Genomic DNA, 15096 nt, shown 5'->3' on the forward strand with positions numbered 1-15096 from the left:
CACCATGCCACTTCCTGACTTCTTTGTTTCAGTTGTGGCATTTGCTTTTGTTTTTTTTTTTTGTTTGTTTGTTTTTGTTTTGTTTTTTGTTTTTTTGTTTTTTTTTTTTACACAGTGTTTCTTTGTATAGTTCTTTGTGTAGGTTGTCCTAGAACTTGCTATGTAGACCAGGCTGGCCTCAAATCTACAAAGATCTGACTGCCTCTGGGATTAAAGGGGTGTGCCACCACTACCCAACTAATTTTTTTTTTAAGATTAAATTTTTTGCCTTTTTAAAGCCATTATCTCTCTATGTCGCTCTGGATGTCTTGGAACTCACTGTGTAAACCAGGCTGGCCTCAAACTCACAGAGATTCACCTGCCTCACCTTTGGAGTGTGGGGAGCAAAGATGTGTGCCAAGACACCCAACTAAAAATGTTAAAAAATTATTTTACTTTATGCCTGTGGGTGTTTGCCTGTAGGGGTGTCTATGTACCATGTGTGTACCATGTGTATGCAGGGTGCCCACAGAAGCCAGCAGAAGATATTGAGTTCCTTGGAATGGGAGTTACAAGTGGTTATGAGTTACCATGTGGTGCTGAGAACTAAAACCAGGTCCCCTGGAAGAGCAGCCAGTGCTCTTAAGTGCTGAGCCATCTCTCTCCAGTACCCAAATTAAAACAACAACAACCGCTTATTTTGCTAATTATTTATCTTTACGTGGGTCTATGCATGTGGGGATATGTGGATGTGAGTCCAGGTGCCTTCTAAAGCTAAAAGAAGGCATCAGATCCTCTGGACCTAGAGCAACAGGTGGTTGTGAACAGCCTGCTGTGGGAACTGAGCTCAGGTCCTCTGTAAAAGCATTATGTGTTATTAACTGCTGAGCATCCACCATTGCATACACTAGCAAGCGTTTGTTGCAAGGACTGTGATATAGCTGTCTCTTGTGAGACTAGGTCGGGGCCTAGCAAACACAGAAGTGGATGCTCACAGTCAACTATTGGATGGATCACAGGGTCCCCAATGGAGGAGCTAGAGAAAGTATCCAAGGAGCTAAAGAGATCTGCAACCCTGTAGGTGCAACATTATGAACTAACCACTACCCCGGAGTTCTTGACTCTAGCTGCATATGTATCAAAAGATGGCTTAGTAGGCCATCACTGGAAAGAGAGGCCCATTGGACAGGCAAACTTTATATGCCCCAGTACAGGGGAACGCCAGGGCCAAAAAATGGGGATGGGTGGGTAGGGGAGTGGGGGGGGGAGGGTGTGGGGGACTTTTGGGATAGCATTGGAAATGTAATTGAGGAAAATACGTAATAAAAAAAAAACTGCTGAGCATCTCTTTGTGTGTGTGTGTGTGTGTGTGTGTGTGTGTGTGTGTATGTGTGTGTGTCACTATGTAGCCCTGACTGGCCTGGAACTTGCTACTTAGACAGAGAGTCTCAAGCTCACACAGGTCCACCTGCCTCTGCTCTCTGAGTGCTGGGATTCAGATCATGAGCTAGTGCACCAGCCCCTGGCTGCCACTGCTGTTCTGGAGGTGATGAGTCTCCTTTGCCTCACCCTAATCCTAGCTACACTCACGTCCGAGCTTTGAGAGCTTCTTGTAAGTCCTCTCCTGGCATTTGGCCCTGTCCGCTGTCTTCCACCATCTTTTGTTTCTCTGCTTCGCTGAGCTCCTGTGCCCACAGTTCCAAGTGCTCAGCCAGCTCTTATGCATTCTATGATCTGTCAGATGAACATCTGTCTCACATGCCCTGGCACTAGGTGCCATCCAAGAGGCATGCCTATAATCCCAGCACTCAGAGGCAGGAAGATGGTGAGTTCAAAGCCAGCCTAGGCTACCCAGTAAGACCCTGTTTCATAAAACAAGTAAGCAAAAACTCCTTCTTGATCATAACCTGTCCCAGTAATGTTTTCCATATCCTTCAGCCTCTGTCTGACGCCATGAGTTGGATCCACTAATCCCCTCTGAGATCCCACAGCCCATGACAGGCTGGATCCTTTACCTTGGAAGAAGGTAATCTTCCTACATGACTGATGTCTAGTACTGGGAACCCTACATCACTGATGTCTAGTATTAGGACCTTAATAAATGTACAGGACACAGAATGGTTGAGTTTCCCCCGCCGACCCAAGGAAGGACAGCAGATCTGGTGCAAAGGTTTATTGCTGAGTCTGCAGCTAGCTAAGGGAGGGAGAGGTTGTGCCCTAGTCTTGCTGTCCAGAAGCATCTTGCCTCTTCCAGCAGCACTGGCTCTGGTCCACAGGCTTAAGCAAAGGTTGTAGAAGTGGCTGGGGGTTGGGGGACATTGTCTCTAATGGTTTAGGCCTGGTTTTCAGTTCTCCCTCCTAAGGAATGGGCCCTGAATCAGGAGGGACAACATGGTCACATGGAATTGCCTGTAACCTCACATGGGATATTCTTTGCCCATGGTTGATCAATAGGGGTTGGACTCTGCTCTGAGCCACCCCTCAGCATGGCTTCATTATTGGTCATAGCTATGTCAATAATACCCTCCTTCAATACAGCATACCTTGACCAGCCAGCCCTGAGTATTGTGTGTGGGTGGATGAGGTGTGGTGTGGAAGTGTCCAAGGACAGAGGGGCAAGACCCAGAGGGAGAAGGGACTGGAGAAACCCTGAGTCTGATGTTCGGGAATGGGTTTGGCTTGTGTCTTTCTTTCCCTGGCACCCACGTCAAAGTCACTCACTTCTCTATACGAGGCTTCAAAAACCAGAGCTTGGACTTTGGAGTCCTCAGGCTACTGGGAGGGACAGTCACTAACCACTGGGTGGACACGTGTTGGACTTGTCATATGCAGGTAGCAGGCTGGACCGGCCTACTGCTTGAGGGAGGGATACCTCAAGTCCTTCGTGGAAACTGGTGAGGGAGGGCTGTTTGTGGAATGGGGATCTGCTGGTGAGCTGCTGCTGCTGCTGGGGGTAGCAGAAGAGGCTGGAGACAGACGGGTCACTAGGGCACTGCTGAGTCACTGTGAGTTCCAGCTGTCCCAAGTCCTGAGGTGTCCTAGCTCAGGCTGGCTGCTGTAGGTCCAAGAGGCCAGTGCAGCCAGGCGGTGAAAAGCAGGGTCGAGTTGGGTACTTGGGGGAGGGTCTGCACTGCAAGCCTCATGCCTTTGGGTGTGTGGCTACAAGAGCAGCAGCTTGTGGAAAGGACGGTATTTGAGGGGACTACAGGGCTACAGGGCTGCAGGGCTACAGAATCTCAGGGCAAGAGACACACCTGAATTCAGGTACCTGTGAAGAGAAGAAGAAATGGAATCTCAGGCTCCTTGAACAGCAAAATAAATGGGATGGGGCGGGGATGGGGGCAGCCCTGGAATCAGTGCATCTGGAGGTTGGGAAGGGATGAAAAGATGTTGAGCTAATGAATAGGGGGAGGGGCTTCTGGTAATGGGTGGAACCTGAGAGCAGTGGGGCGGGGCTTAGGAGTGCGGCAGTCAGTCTGAAGCAGTGAACCTAATGAGGAACTAGGGGCAGGATTAGCGCCCTGAGATTAAGGCGAAGGATGGCGGAAAGTCTGGCTAGCTAGGACTCCACCTCAGAAGAGCCCGCAGTCTTTGAGGTTCTCCTTGATGATAATGTCGGTGACAGCGTCAAAGACAAACTTGACGTTCTGTGTGTCGGTAGCGCACGTCATGTGGGAATAGATCTCCTTCACATCACGTCGCATGTTAAGCTCCAGGAACTGCACTTTGATGTAGTTGCCGGCATCCTCGTAAGTGTTAGGTCCTGCGGCAGAAGAGCAGCATTCGCTCTGCGCGGGAAGACCTTCTCCCGCGGGAAGGCGCGCGCGGCGGGAATCGTGGGACTGGGGCACCGCCTGGCGGCCGGGCCTAGGGATCTCACCATCGTAGTCGGGGAAGCAGATGCTGAGGTGTGCCTTTTTTATCTTCTCGGAGAAAACGTCCTTCTTGTTGAGGAAGAGCACGATAGACGTTGTGGCGAAGTAGCGATGATTGCAGATGCTGTTGAACAGGTGCAGGCTCTCGTGCATTCGGTTCTGGGGAGGGGAGCGGCTGTTGGGCATCAGGCTACGCAAGCAGCTGCCCCTGGGTCTCTGCCCTCCCGACACCAACGGCTCCCAGACAGCTTCTGTTCCGTGAGTCTCACTGGCTCCCACCCCGCCCTCGTCCGCCCCCCTCCCCAGGGCTCCACCTCCCTTCTCAAACACTCAGGTCCCACTTGGCACTCACCACTTCGTCGTCCTCCACCAGCACCATGTCGTAAGCGCTCAGCGCAGCGATGAAAATGATGCACGTCACACCCTCAAAGCAGTGGATCCACTTTTTGCGCTCGGAACGCTGCCCGCCCACATCGAACATTCTGTCGGGTAGAGCCGGGTCCGGATTTAGATCGGTGTGTCTGGTCGGTCACCTGGATATGCCCACTGCCCCCCAACCCCACCCCCGTCCTCCTAAGCTAGCTGGAGAGCCCTCATCTCGCTTGGCATCTGAAATGACCAGCCTTTCTCCTGGCAAGGACCTTCACTCAAGACACTGACGTCCCAGTGAGTCCAGCTGTGCTCCTAGCGCAGGGGCCTTACCTGAAGTTGAGGTCCTTGAAGGAGAATTGAGTCTCGATAATACCAGTGGTTTTGACACGAGAACGCAACACGTCCTGCTCAGTGGGCACATATCCTGGAGTCACCAGACGCTCTAGGTCTGAGAGATAGCTGAAGAAGACCACCCGGTCCGAGTGGGTGAGTGGCGTGGGCGATCACACCCGCGGGGTCCTGCCTACTCACCTCCCCTGCCCTCCTGCATCTACATGTGTACTCACTAGCCGGCGGAGTCATTGAGCTGGTATTCTGAGGCTCGGTCAAAGCAAGCTTGGATACCCGAGTCCTTCCACAAGCGCTGAATGATGTCTGACATCTCCTTGGGCATTGTGCCTTCCTCAATAGTATCTGCCATGTGCATGAGCTTCCGGGCATCATCCTAGTGGTGGGGCAGGGTAGTGGTTGTGAATCTGAGCCTAGCTAGGTGCCATGAGCCTAACCATCATCAGCCTGCCTCCTGCCTCACCTGCCGGGCTGAATCTCCATACTGAATGTTGAGCGTGGTCATAGCCCGAACGATGGCCAGGATGGACTGCAGAGTGTTGCCGTAGATGATGGCAATGAACTCGAGGCATTCCTCCAGCGAATACCCGTCCTGGTGGATAATCCTGTAGCCAAGACCAGCAAAGTTAGAGCCACCTGGGCAAGTAGGGAAGGACAGGTTCTGATGTGCATGCACCCACCCACCACTAGGGGGCCTTAGGATGGGCAGGGAACACTCACTTCATCTGTTTGACAATAGTGCTCTTCCCGGATTCACCGGCACCTGAAAGGAAAGCTGTGCTTCAGAGCCGCACTTCTTTTGGATCAGAGCCCTGGGGTGCCAACTAGACCTCTAGATAGTCAAAGTATCATCATTGCCCTCATCTCTATTCAAAGTAAAGTCTTTAAGACCCCTGAAGAAAGCCGGGCGTGGTGGCGCACGCCTTTAATCCCAGCACTTGGAAGGCAGAGGCAGGCGAATTTCTGAGTTCGAGGTTTACAGAGTGAGTTCCAGGACAGCCAGGGCTATAACAGAGAAACCCTGTCTCGAAGAAAAAAAAAAAAAACCTGAAGAAAAATGGCTGTAAGTGACAAAAGGGACCTACATCAGTTAAGGGACCTCAACTGTGTCCAGTGGGAAGGAGGAGGCGTCCCAAAACTCTGTTGTGTAAAGAAAGTCGGGCTGGTGAGATGGCTCAGTGGGTAAGAGCACCCGACTGCTCTTCCGAAGGTCCAGAGTTCAAAATCCCAGCAACCACATGGTGGCTCACAACCATCTGTAACAAGATCTGACTCCCTCTTCTGGTGTGTCTGAAGACAGCTACAGTGTAGTTACATATAATAATAAATAAATCTTTAAAAAAAAAAAAAAAAAAGAAAGTCTTTAGTATGCTGCGAGATCAAAATAAGACCCTCTAGTGCCACCTTGTGGAGATTTTCAGTACCACATGCATAGGACTATCCGAATGGACCAGCCTCTGCTTTTCACCTGAAACTAGGGAGATGTCTCTGAGAGACTCAGAGGGAATTAGCATCCTTAGATGGGGGAGAGGACAGAGCCGATATCCTTTCTGAGCCTGCACTCCTTAAGGGTGTTGGATACAATTAATGGGATTTCCGGCTTAGCTTTGGCCTTTCTCTTGGGGCTCTGGCTTAGTACCTCTGGCTGCCCTTCTAAAGCAGCAACTTTCCCTTTGGGGTTAAGCAATGGTACCCGCATGTCCCCTCAATACCCACGGGATCATGAGGTTGGCTTTATTTATCCCATGTAGGCCTCAATATCTTTCCACTTCCTTTTTTCCTTTTGTGTAAGCCTGGCTATTCTGGAACTCACTCTGTAGACCAGGCTAGCCTCAGACTCAGAGAGTCACTTGTTCTTGCCTCCCAGTGCTGGGATTGAAGGCCTGCGCCACCACTGCCTGGCATCTTTCCACTTTTAAAAGCTGTCTCACAGGTCTACTGATGACCAAGTTCTGGCACCCAGTGCCTTTGTGGACCTGGGTGATCCTAGAGTTATTCTCAGACCTTATTCTCAAGAGAGAAAGAAAAGCCAAGAATACCTTGCTGAGCAGGCCTGGAAAACCCACAGCTATAGTCTGAGGGCAAAATGTGCCTGAACACACACATTCATACAATGGTGTTTGGTATACCCTTCTGCAGAGAAGAGTGTCCCCAGGGGCTGGAGAGATGGCTCAGTGGTTAAGAGCACTGACTGCTTTACCAGAGGTCCTGAGTTCAATTCCCAGCAACCACATGATGGCTCACAACCATCTTTAATGGGATCCGATGCCCTCTTATGGTGTGTCTAAGAGAGCGACAGTGTACTCACCTACATAAAATAAATCTTTTTTTTAAAAAAAAGGGTCCCAAGAAATTATCTTGGGATCCTTGCCTTGGGGACTATGACATCATCACCTGGCCTTGCCTGGGAATGGCTCCCACCACACTGTCATTCTTCCTCCGTCTAAGGAATCCCTGCTTCAAGGAGAGGCTGTTTGCCTAGCCTGACTGCCCGGCAGCTGTCCCCTCCCCATCGCTGGCCCACACCCCTACCCAGAAGCAGCAGTTTCACAGTGCGGGCATCCTTCTCAGCATCCTCTTTCAGCTTCTTCTCCAGCTCTCTGGAGTGCTTCTCCTCAGCGCTGGCCCCAGCCCCCATGGTCCCAGCAGCAGGCAAAGGGACAGGGTAGGCAGCCTCCCCGGCCTCCTCAGACGACCTTCTGGCCCCAAAGCCAACAATCAACTGGCTCTCCACAGACCTGCACAGGTCCTGGTGGGGTAGCTCGGTGGGATTTGGGAGCTAGGGATGCCCGAGGGCCAATCAGAGACAAGGACAGGTGAAGCTCAGTCTCCTAGCATTTTAATCTGGCTGGCAAGGCCCCAATCCTTCAACTGCTGACTTGGCACCCCTCTGCCCCCCTCCAGGTCTCCAGATGAGATCCTAGAGAGTCCTCTTCCACTCCTGTCCTATATACATTTATTTGGCAGAATTGAGGGAACAGACCCTTTAGTCCCGGGAGTGGGGGGACTGGGAGCTGGCAGGAGAGTGCTGAAGGAGGTGTAGGCACAGAGGGCCTAATGTTTTCCCAGCTGTGGTCACCTCTCCTTATCTTGTAAGCTTACATGAACTTGGAGGAAGGTGGTGCCCGAATCTCAGCCCCATTTTACCGATTAGAAGAGGCTCACATAATTAGCAGTGGCTTAGAAGAGTGGGGTGTCTCTGGACCAGAGGGTACTGTGCCTCCTGGGAGCCCTGAGGGAATAGGTGACTATTTGCCTACCACTCAGGGTTAAATGTGACCCTGTACATGGTGTCTACATGTCCTCTGCTGGTAGATGGGTGAGTCTGCTATACACAGCCCATGTGTGTCTTTCTGTTCCTTACTAGAATCGAGCGAAGTTAAGTGCACACACCCAGTCCTGTATACCTGCATGTATGTGTACCTGCTAGTAGTTAAGTACATGTGCTCTTACATACCTGTTTAAATGATGATGAGTGCAGCCTGTGGATGTGCAGTGGTGCTCTGTGTGTGTATACTGGGGATCAAGTCTAGGATGCCCGCATGCTGGGCATGTACTTCAGTCCAGCATGCTCTACCTGTTCTCCGTCTAGGCACGGGTGTGTGTGTGTGCTCATTTTGCAGGGCTTTGTGTGAATTCACAGTGCCCTTGCCTAAGCATTTAGATGCACACCTGTGTGCCTGTGTGTGCATACATGCTTGCCTGTGCCAGCCCATGCACACTGTCTAAGCGTACATGTGCATTTAGATGCAACAAAGATCACCATAGAGGTGGCTACATTCAGTGTATCTTTGGCAAGCCTATTGTCAGATGTGAAGATCTTGGCGCTCCCCAGAGTACAGAAGAGTGAGTGGGGTCTCACTTGCTCTGCTTTTGCTTGGTCTACTCATAATGTGGGACCTGCATAGGGTACCACTCTAACCTGACAGCCTCTATTCCAGGGTTTGGAGACCTGCTCAGGTGTAGCAGTTGGTGACATATGGAGCCTGCTGTGCGGAGCATCTAGGTGCTAGAGATGGCTTCTGCCCATATAACCGGAAACCCCATCTTGGGCTCTCTATGGGTCTAGAGCCTCTTTTCCTAAACCAGACTCAACTCTGTGACAGACTACAAGGGGGTGCTAGGGTCCCAAGCTCCAAGCATAGAATTGTCCCTAAAGATAGTAGGAAGTAGATTCCCTGTCCTGGCAATTTTGTCATTCGTCCTGAGTGAGGAGGGCTCTGTTCAGGAGCAAATGTCATCTGTCACTTCAGCCCTTGGGCTCCACCCACCCTCAACTGCACAGGGTTAAGTGGAGCCTGGGCCGCAGGGGTCTCTGGAGCTTAGGAAATGCAGGAGCCCTGATTATTAAACCAAACCTGTCTTCTACACAGATGTTGTGTGTGTGTGTGTTTTTTTTTTCAAGATAGGGTTTCTCTGACTGTCCTAGAAGACATTCTGTAACCAGGTTGGCCTCAAACTCAGAGATCCCCTGCCTCTTGTAGCAGATGCACTGCCTTCAGGTCCCTCCCTGGCTTGAAATTTCTCAGCAGTTGTGGCCCTAACCCGCCTCCATTCCCACTCCAATCACCAAGGAGAGAAACCAAAGTCTAGTCCCAGAGCCAGCATTTATTAGCAAGATGGAACCCAAGAGTGGCTGTGGCCTGGGTAGCAGAGGCTGCAGGACACCCCTCCCCCAGACCATCTACCCCACTGCCTCCAGAGCTAGTTACACCCGTCACCTGAGGCAGTAGGCAGAAGGGAGACTTGGGGATGCCAGACAGGCCCTGGGCCTCCACCACGGCCCGTGTATCCTCAGGGCGGGGGGGGGGGTTCTTTTAAGCCATGCCCGCACCCAGCCCCACCCATGAGTCGAGGCGGCACAGGAAAAGCTAAGGAGGTAGAGTGGGCTGGACCTGCCAGGACAACAGGCAAGGAAGGGAGAAGAGAAGGTTCTGCCTCACCCAGACAGACGTCTCTTCTGTCCCCAATAAATAGGGAAAAAATACCTGGGAAAGGTTGGCCTTGACTAGGCACCTCTGTCCCAGGCAGGGGCCTGTCTCCTGGGATGGCCCCTTTCTCCCTCCTCCGAGTGCCCTGAGCCCCCACCCCAGACTCCACAGCAATCCTGGTGTCCACGTCTATGCCGAGGCACAGATGACAACGCGCATCAGCAAAGGCATGCGGTCCATGCCCTGACAAGAAGGGCTCGCTCCCTCCCTGTGTTTTGTAGATCTTGACAGCTCTTCAGCAGGGAGATCTCCATGGAGTCTGGGGACTGTGTGGTCTCGGGCTGGCCCTGGCAACTCCCTAGGCCGGGCTGGGCATTGCTCAGTCATGTGCCATTGCTGACCAACACGGGTCTAAGTTCTGGATAATGCTGCCACCTAGGCAGGCTATATACAACCCACCAATAAATACTGTCTTTGCAGGGGTAGGGTATGTATAGAATATAGATATTTTTATATATATATATATCTTTTATATTAAAAGGGATGAGGGGCTAGGCTGGTCCTATGCAGGCCTCCAGCAGCTGGCCTCATGTGTCCGGAGGGTGGTGGCGGCGGTTCCTCGGCTTTTTCTGGTCCTGGAGTTCAGGAGGCCTAAGTGCTCCTGGCGCCTCCCTGGGTCTGGGGGGCACGTGGCGCCAGTAACCCTGGCAGTACTGATGGATGAGGCCCACTTCCGGCTGGGCTAGGAGCTGGGCCAGCTCCTGGTAAGGAGGCGTTGGAGGGCCTGTGCCAGGAGGTGGAGGGACGCTCACAGCCAGTGGGGGGAAGAGGGCAGCATGGACGGCATCCCGGCCCAGTACATGCAGCTGCACCCGCGTGACGATGTGCTTGAAGTTGTTCTCAGTGGCCGTGCAGGAGTAGAGGCCGCGGTCACCAAGCTGCAGGGCGCGAAGCAACAGCCCCTGCTCTGTACGCAGGAAGCGGTCCTCTGCGCGAATCTGCAGGGGCAGGGGGTGGGGCTCAGGGGTTGGGTCACCACTCCAAGGCCCTAGCCAGCTTCCAGGTGAGACCACCACGTTTGTGACCATTCCAAGTAGAGACACCCACGTGGCATTTTCATATTCCAAGAAGAGAAAAATAGCCCCAGGTACTGTTTGTACGTGAGAGGGATATGAATAAGGTATCCACAAATATTCCCACTTTCAGGAAGGATGATGACCCGGGGGTTGGGGTTGGGGGGGCGGTGGGCGTGGTTTCTGAACAATGAATGAGAAAATTTTGGAGCGCACACAGAATTTCCATTTAATGAGAATACCCAATTGCGACACCCGCATAGCATTTCCACGGGAAGAGGAACACGGGGAGGGCTTTCCCAGAAAATATCCACAGAATTTCCATATACTGGAGCTCACCCACGTGATGTTCCAAACAAGAAGGTATAACCCCGACAGAGTACAGATACGGAATTTTTTGTTCTTTTGGGTTTCTCTGGGTAGCCCTGGTGGGGTGCTCCTGGAACTTGCTCTGTAGACCAGACTGGCCTTGAACTCAAGAGATCCGCCTGCCTTTGCCTCCCCAGTGCTGGGCTGCCCCAGGCTGGCCACACTAGTACATTTCTCTCTCAAGGACTCACCGCTGTAAAAGAACTCCCATATCCACGGTGCAGCATAGCCCCTGGGGGTGGGGGTGGGGGGTGGGGAAAGGACACAGGAACTCACCTCACGGCGCCGATCACTGGGATCTCGCTGGAACAGCCACTTGACAGTGGCTTGAGGTGAGCGGGGCTGACACTCAAGGAAAGCTGCGCTGCCGGCCACTCCGTACTGCACAGACTCTACGGCATTCTTGTTTGCTGTGGATCAAGAGGACCCTGAGTGGAAGCAGCGCTGCTCCCAGGCCGTCTGCTCAGTAGGGAGAGGCAGACAGCAAGGGGCACCCACACACCAAACAGGACCACATCGCTGGGTGACTCTCCATTGAGGTGGCTTCCTAATCCCAGACCTAAGGCCACCCATCCTGCCACCCAGGGCACCATACGCAAGTCTGGACTCTGAGGGTGTCTGCGGGCTTTGGGCGCATTGGACTCTAAAACACGAGAAGCCGCTACAGGAGGTGCCATGGGCTTACTTACCATTGGAATTGAAACCACGGCACTGTCTGATAGGGTTCCCGTGGCGGACATCTTGCCGGCGACTCCGCCTGGATGAGGGTTAACTCCTAAAGGAGTGCTCTTGGGAGGCTCCTGGACCCCCAAGACTCTAGAACAGGGTCCTGTGCCCCAGGGCAGCTGTGTCCCCAACTCTCAACCCCCACCTCAGCCTTATCTCCCTCCAACCTCCCAGGGCTTTGGATAGAATCCCGAGGTTCTGGCGGTCTGTACCTCTTGGAGGATGCTGTGTAGCGAGAGCAGGCCTGGCCATCCCAGGCACAGTAGGGATCGCGGGCAAGGCAGCAGTCGGCACAGGCAGCTCCATAGGCCTGGCAGCGGTGCAGGCTCAGGTGTGTGACACCCACGGCTGAGGCCACATACAGTTGTTGCTGGGAGCAGGAGCAGGAGCAGGAGGAGTCAGTTCTCTCCTCACAGACAGCCCTGTCAGCAGCCAGTTGGGCTGGATTCCTTTTCTGACTCCTAGCCCTTATGCCAAGGGCATGACCCCAACGGGACACAGGCTCCAACCTCACTCCAGCCCACACTGCCAAGGACTCACCCTCTTGGAAGAGATGGTCATGGTCTTAACAGGTGCTGGTTCCTAGAAGAAAGCAAGGGGTCAGCGTCGGCTCCTGAGGAGTCTAAGGTCAAGGATGGGACCGGAGAGGGTCACCGAGGCGTGGGCGGGACCACCTACCTTGAAGACCTCCACTTCCTCTAGCATCAGCTCTTCCACCTCCTGGTCGTCCTTGGGCAGCACGATGACCTTCTGCACTGTCCCGCGGTCTGGAACGGGCCGGGCAGGACCTCAGTGGGGCTGAGGATGCTGGGGAAGGGGCAAAGCCTCAGCCCCTTCCCCACCAAAGCCCCATCTCCTCTAGGGCATTGGAGCGGGGCTTCCATGCTGAGGTTCAAGAACCTCCCTTGGACGGAGGGGAGAGTTGTTGGGGGACGGGAACAGGACAAAGGGGCTCACAGCCGGGGTCTGCCTCTGCACCCAGACTCTCAATTTGGGCCCTACCAAGAACAGAAAACGGGCAGCTGAATTGGATGTTGCTATGATTTTGAAGGTGTGTTTAAGTAAGCACGCATGCATGCGTTGTGTATGTGTGTATACGGGCAAACAGTTAGAGCCCTGTATCCTAAGTTATTTTAAAGTCCTGATATAGGGTGGGCCCCTCAAAATGGGAAAAGAGATGGTAGTTTTCCCATTCCTAGCTTTGGCTATTCTGGCCAAGGAGGGCAACCCCTAGCTGGGCAGGCTCTGGCCTCAGGATCAGCTCCTCCCATCCAGTGGGCCCAATGTGGGAGTGTCTGAGAGCAGCAGTGGGTACCTGTGCCCAGGAAAAGCACCTCATAGCGTCCATCAGCTGCATCCACCTGGTCCACAGCGACAGTGGTGAGGCGGTAGGGAGCGCCTGTACGGACCACCAGGGGTCGCCGCTGGAGCGGGTAGACGGCCTGGTACATGAGCGGATGAGTGCGCATGAAGTTGATCACTTCATCAGGGTAGTCCTTAGTGGACTTCATCGAGGGCGTGAAGGTTCCACCAGGGCACTGCAGGCAAATAACGAGTGTCAGTCCTAGGCTGCCCACGTGGGGCATGTGCACCCGTTAGCTGAGGAGAAGTGTCCATACTGTCTCTTCAACATCCACCTGCTTCTCTCCAAACCCTTTCCTGCTTTCTGTCCTCCCCACAGATCTATGCTGTCACACGCCATGACCTTGTGGCAGCATCTGCCTGAGCTGACCACTCCCTTCCCATGTTCTCATCTCCACCCAGCTGTCTCCTTCCTCTCTGGCTGTCCCTCTGGCTGGCTCACTGCTCTTTCCTGTGCAGTGGGGCCAGAGGCCTCAAGATCTATGCTCTCCCCTTCCCCCTGATGCTGTCCCTACTGCCCTGGGCTCAGCCTGTCAGCCTTTCAATTCCAACTTCATTCTTGAAGGAAGCCTCCCCAGACCCCTTCAAAGACCAACCTCCCCATGCTGGCATGGAGCCCACGGTCACATCAGCCACACACTCAGGCCACACGTTCGGGCTCCTGTGGCAGGCCCAGGCCATACCCAGATAAAGTGAGCCAGCACTCAAGGCTGCAGAATGAGCACAGCCTGGCCCTGCCCACTCCTCATCTCCTTTCCTGCTGTTAGCCGGCCAATCTGACTTCAGCCTACCTCCAGCTTTGCTGCGAGGATCCTTCCCACTAACCTTCACCTCCCCAGAAGCTGGAGTGACTTCCATGGATTAGCAAACTACTCCTGGCCTCTCATCTACATCACTACAGACGGCCTCTCATCTGTCTCTAGATCCTGGGAGGCTGCTTTCTTTACAGCCTGATGTATGTTGTGTAAATAATAGTTCTCTTTCTTCTTCTTCTTCTTCTTTTGCCTTTTGTTTTTTGAGCAGGATCTTTCTACATAGCCCTGGCTGTTCTAGAACTCATTGTGTAGACCAGACTGGCTTGAAATCACAGAGATCCACCTGCTGCCGCCTCCTGAGTGCTGGGATTAAAGGAATCTGCTACCATGGCCAGCTGTGAGTAGTAGTTTTCTAAGTATCGTGTGTTTCACTGGACCTGTTGACTGGAGGTTCATTATAGTGGAGCCCATGTCTACAGAGGGCAGCCTTGAGTAGGCCTCTTAAAAACAAAGGAGAGGGGCTGGGGAGATGGCTTAGCAGATAAGAGCACTGGCTAGTTAGTTCCCAGCAGCCCACACAGAGGCTCACAACCTCTGTAACTCCAGGGCATCCAATGTCCTCTTGTGGGCTCTGCAGGAGCTAAGTGTGCATGTGTCTATACATGCCAAACACCCATACACAAACCAAACAAACAGACAACAACAAAACAAAAAAACAGAGGATATGACTTTAATCCCAGCACTTGAGAGGTAGAAGCAGGCGGACCTCTGTGGATTTGAGCCCAGCCTGATCTACATAGGGAGTTCCAGGACAGCCAGAGATACAGTGAGGTCTTGTCTCAAGATAGAAAACAAGAGGGAGAAGGAGAAGGGGGAGAGGGAGGGGGAGGAGGAGGAGGAGAAAGAGGAGGAAGAAGAGAAGGAAGGGAAGGGAAGGGAAGGGAAGGGAAGGGAAGGGAAGGGAAGGGAAGGGAAGGGAAGGGAAGGGAAGGGAAGGGAAGGGAAGGGAAGGAAAGGGAAGGGAGAAGGGAGGAAAGAAGAAGAGAAAGAGAGGGGTACGTACTGTGCCAGGCCGAGGATAGGGCATCTTTCCTGAGAAGGGCATCCATTGATAGTTGGGGCCCTCCTTGTGAGCAAAAGGCCCATTGAAGACCATGCGGATATCAGCCATGGAGTAGACACACACTGCAGACCCTCGGAACACAGAGCTGTGTGCAAACAGGTTACTTCTATGGCTGGGGCAGACCCTGGGCCCACGGTTCTCCCCATCTCAAGGCTACTCCACAGCTCACAACCACACCAGGGT

At 53.1% G+C, this 15096-nt stretch overlaps 2 protein-coding genes across 12 annotated transcripts in view; both read right to left on the bottom strand.

Moving 5' to 3' along the window:
- Positions 1-2100: 2100 nt before the first annotated feature.
- Gnat1 (guanine nucleotide binding protein, alpha transducing 1) lies at positions 2101-7298 on the bottom strand. The gene is made up of 9 exons (NM_008140.3): positions 7107-7298; positions 5295-5337; positions 5038-5179; positions 4793-4950; positions 4557-4685; positions 4207-4336; positions 3860-4013; positions 3551-3742; positions 2101-3247 (listed from the first exon to the last, which is right to left on the bottom strand). Exons 1-8 carry the CDS (start codon positions 7210-7212, stop codon positions 3552-3554), a joined length of 1053 nt encoding a protein of 350 aa, NP_032166.1. The 5' UTR covers positions 7213-7298; the 3' UTR covers positions 2101-3247; position 3551.
- A 1864-nt stretch (positions 7299-9162) lies between these two features.
- Sema3f (sema domain, immunoglobulin domain (Ig), short basic domain, secreted, (semaphorin) 3F) overlaps positions 9163-15096 on the bottom strand; it is a 28977-nt gene continuing 23043 nt past the window's right edge. For 2 of the 11 annotated variants that reach the window (XM_017313228.2, NM_001379496.1), the window contains 8 exons: positions 14854-14998; positions 12989-13211; positions 12352-12440; positions 12214-12255; positions 11886-12043; positions 11637-11704; positions 11224-11357; positions 9163-10503 (listed from right to left, as the gene is read on the bottom strand). In XM_017313228.2, the coding sequence (XP_017168717.1) occupies positions 10093-10503; positions 11224-11357; positions 11637-11704; positions 11886-12043; positions 12214-12255; positions 12352-12440; positions 12989-13211; positions 14854-14998 (1270 nt within the window). In that variant the 3' untranslated portion in view covers positions 9163-10092. The other 9 variants (NM_011349.3, NM_001311151.1, XM_017313229.2 and 6 more) reach the window with 6 other exon arrangements.

The sequence above is a fragment of the Mus musculus genome, chromosome 9, assembly GCF_000001635.26.
Source record: "Mus musculus strain C57BL/6J chromosome 9, GRCm38.p6 C57BL/6J".
Taxonomy (NCBI): domain Eukaryota; kingdom Metazoa; phylum Chordata; class Mammalia; order Rodentia; family Muridae; genus Mus; species Mus musculus.

Excerpts from the sequence above, each read along its gene's own strand:
- Gnat1 (NM_008140.3), bottom strand. The coding sequence starts at position 7,212 with ATGGGGGCTGGGGCCAGCGCTGAGGAGAAGCACTCCAGAGAGCTGGAG. Across the intron at positions 5,338-7,106 it reads TGTGAAACTGCTGCTTCTGG|GTGCCGGTGAATCCGGGAAG; the intron begins GTAGGGGTGTGG and ends CTTTCCTTTCAG. Across the intron at positions 4,686-4,792 it reads CTCAATGACTCCGCCGGCTA|CTATCTCTCAGACCTAGAGC; the intron begins GTGAGTACACAT and ends GGTCTTCTTCAG.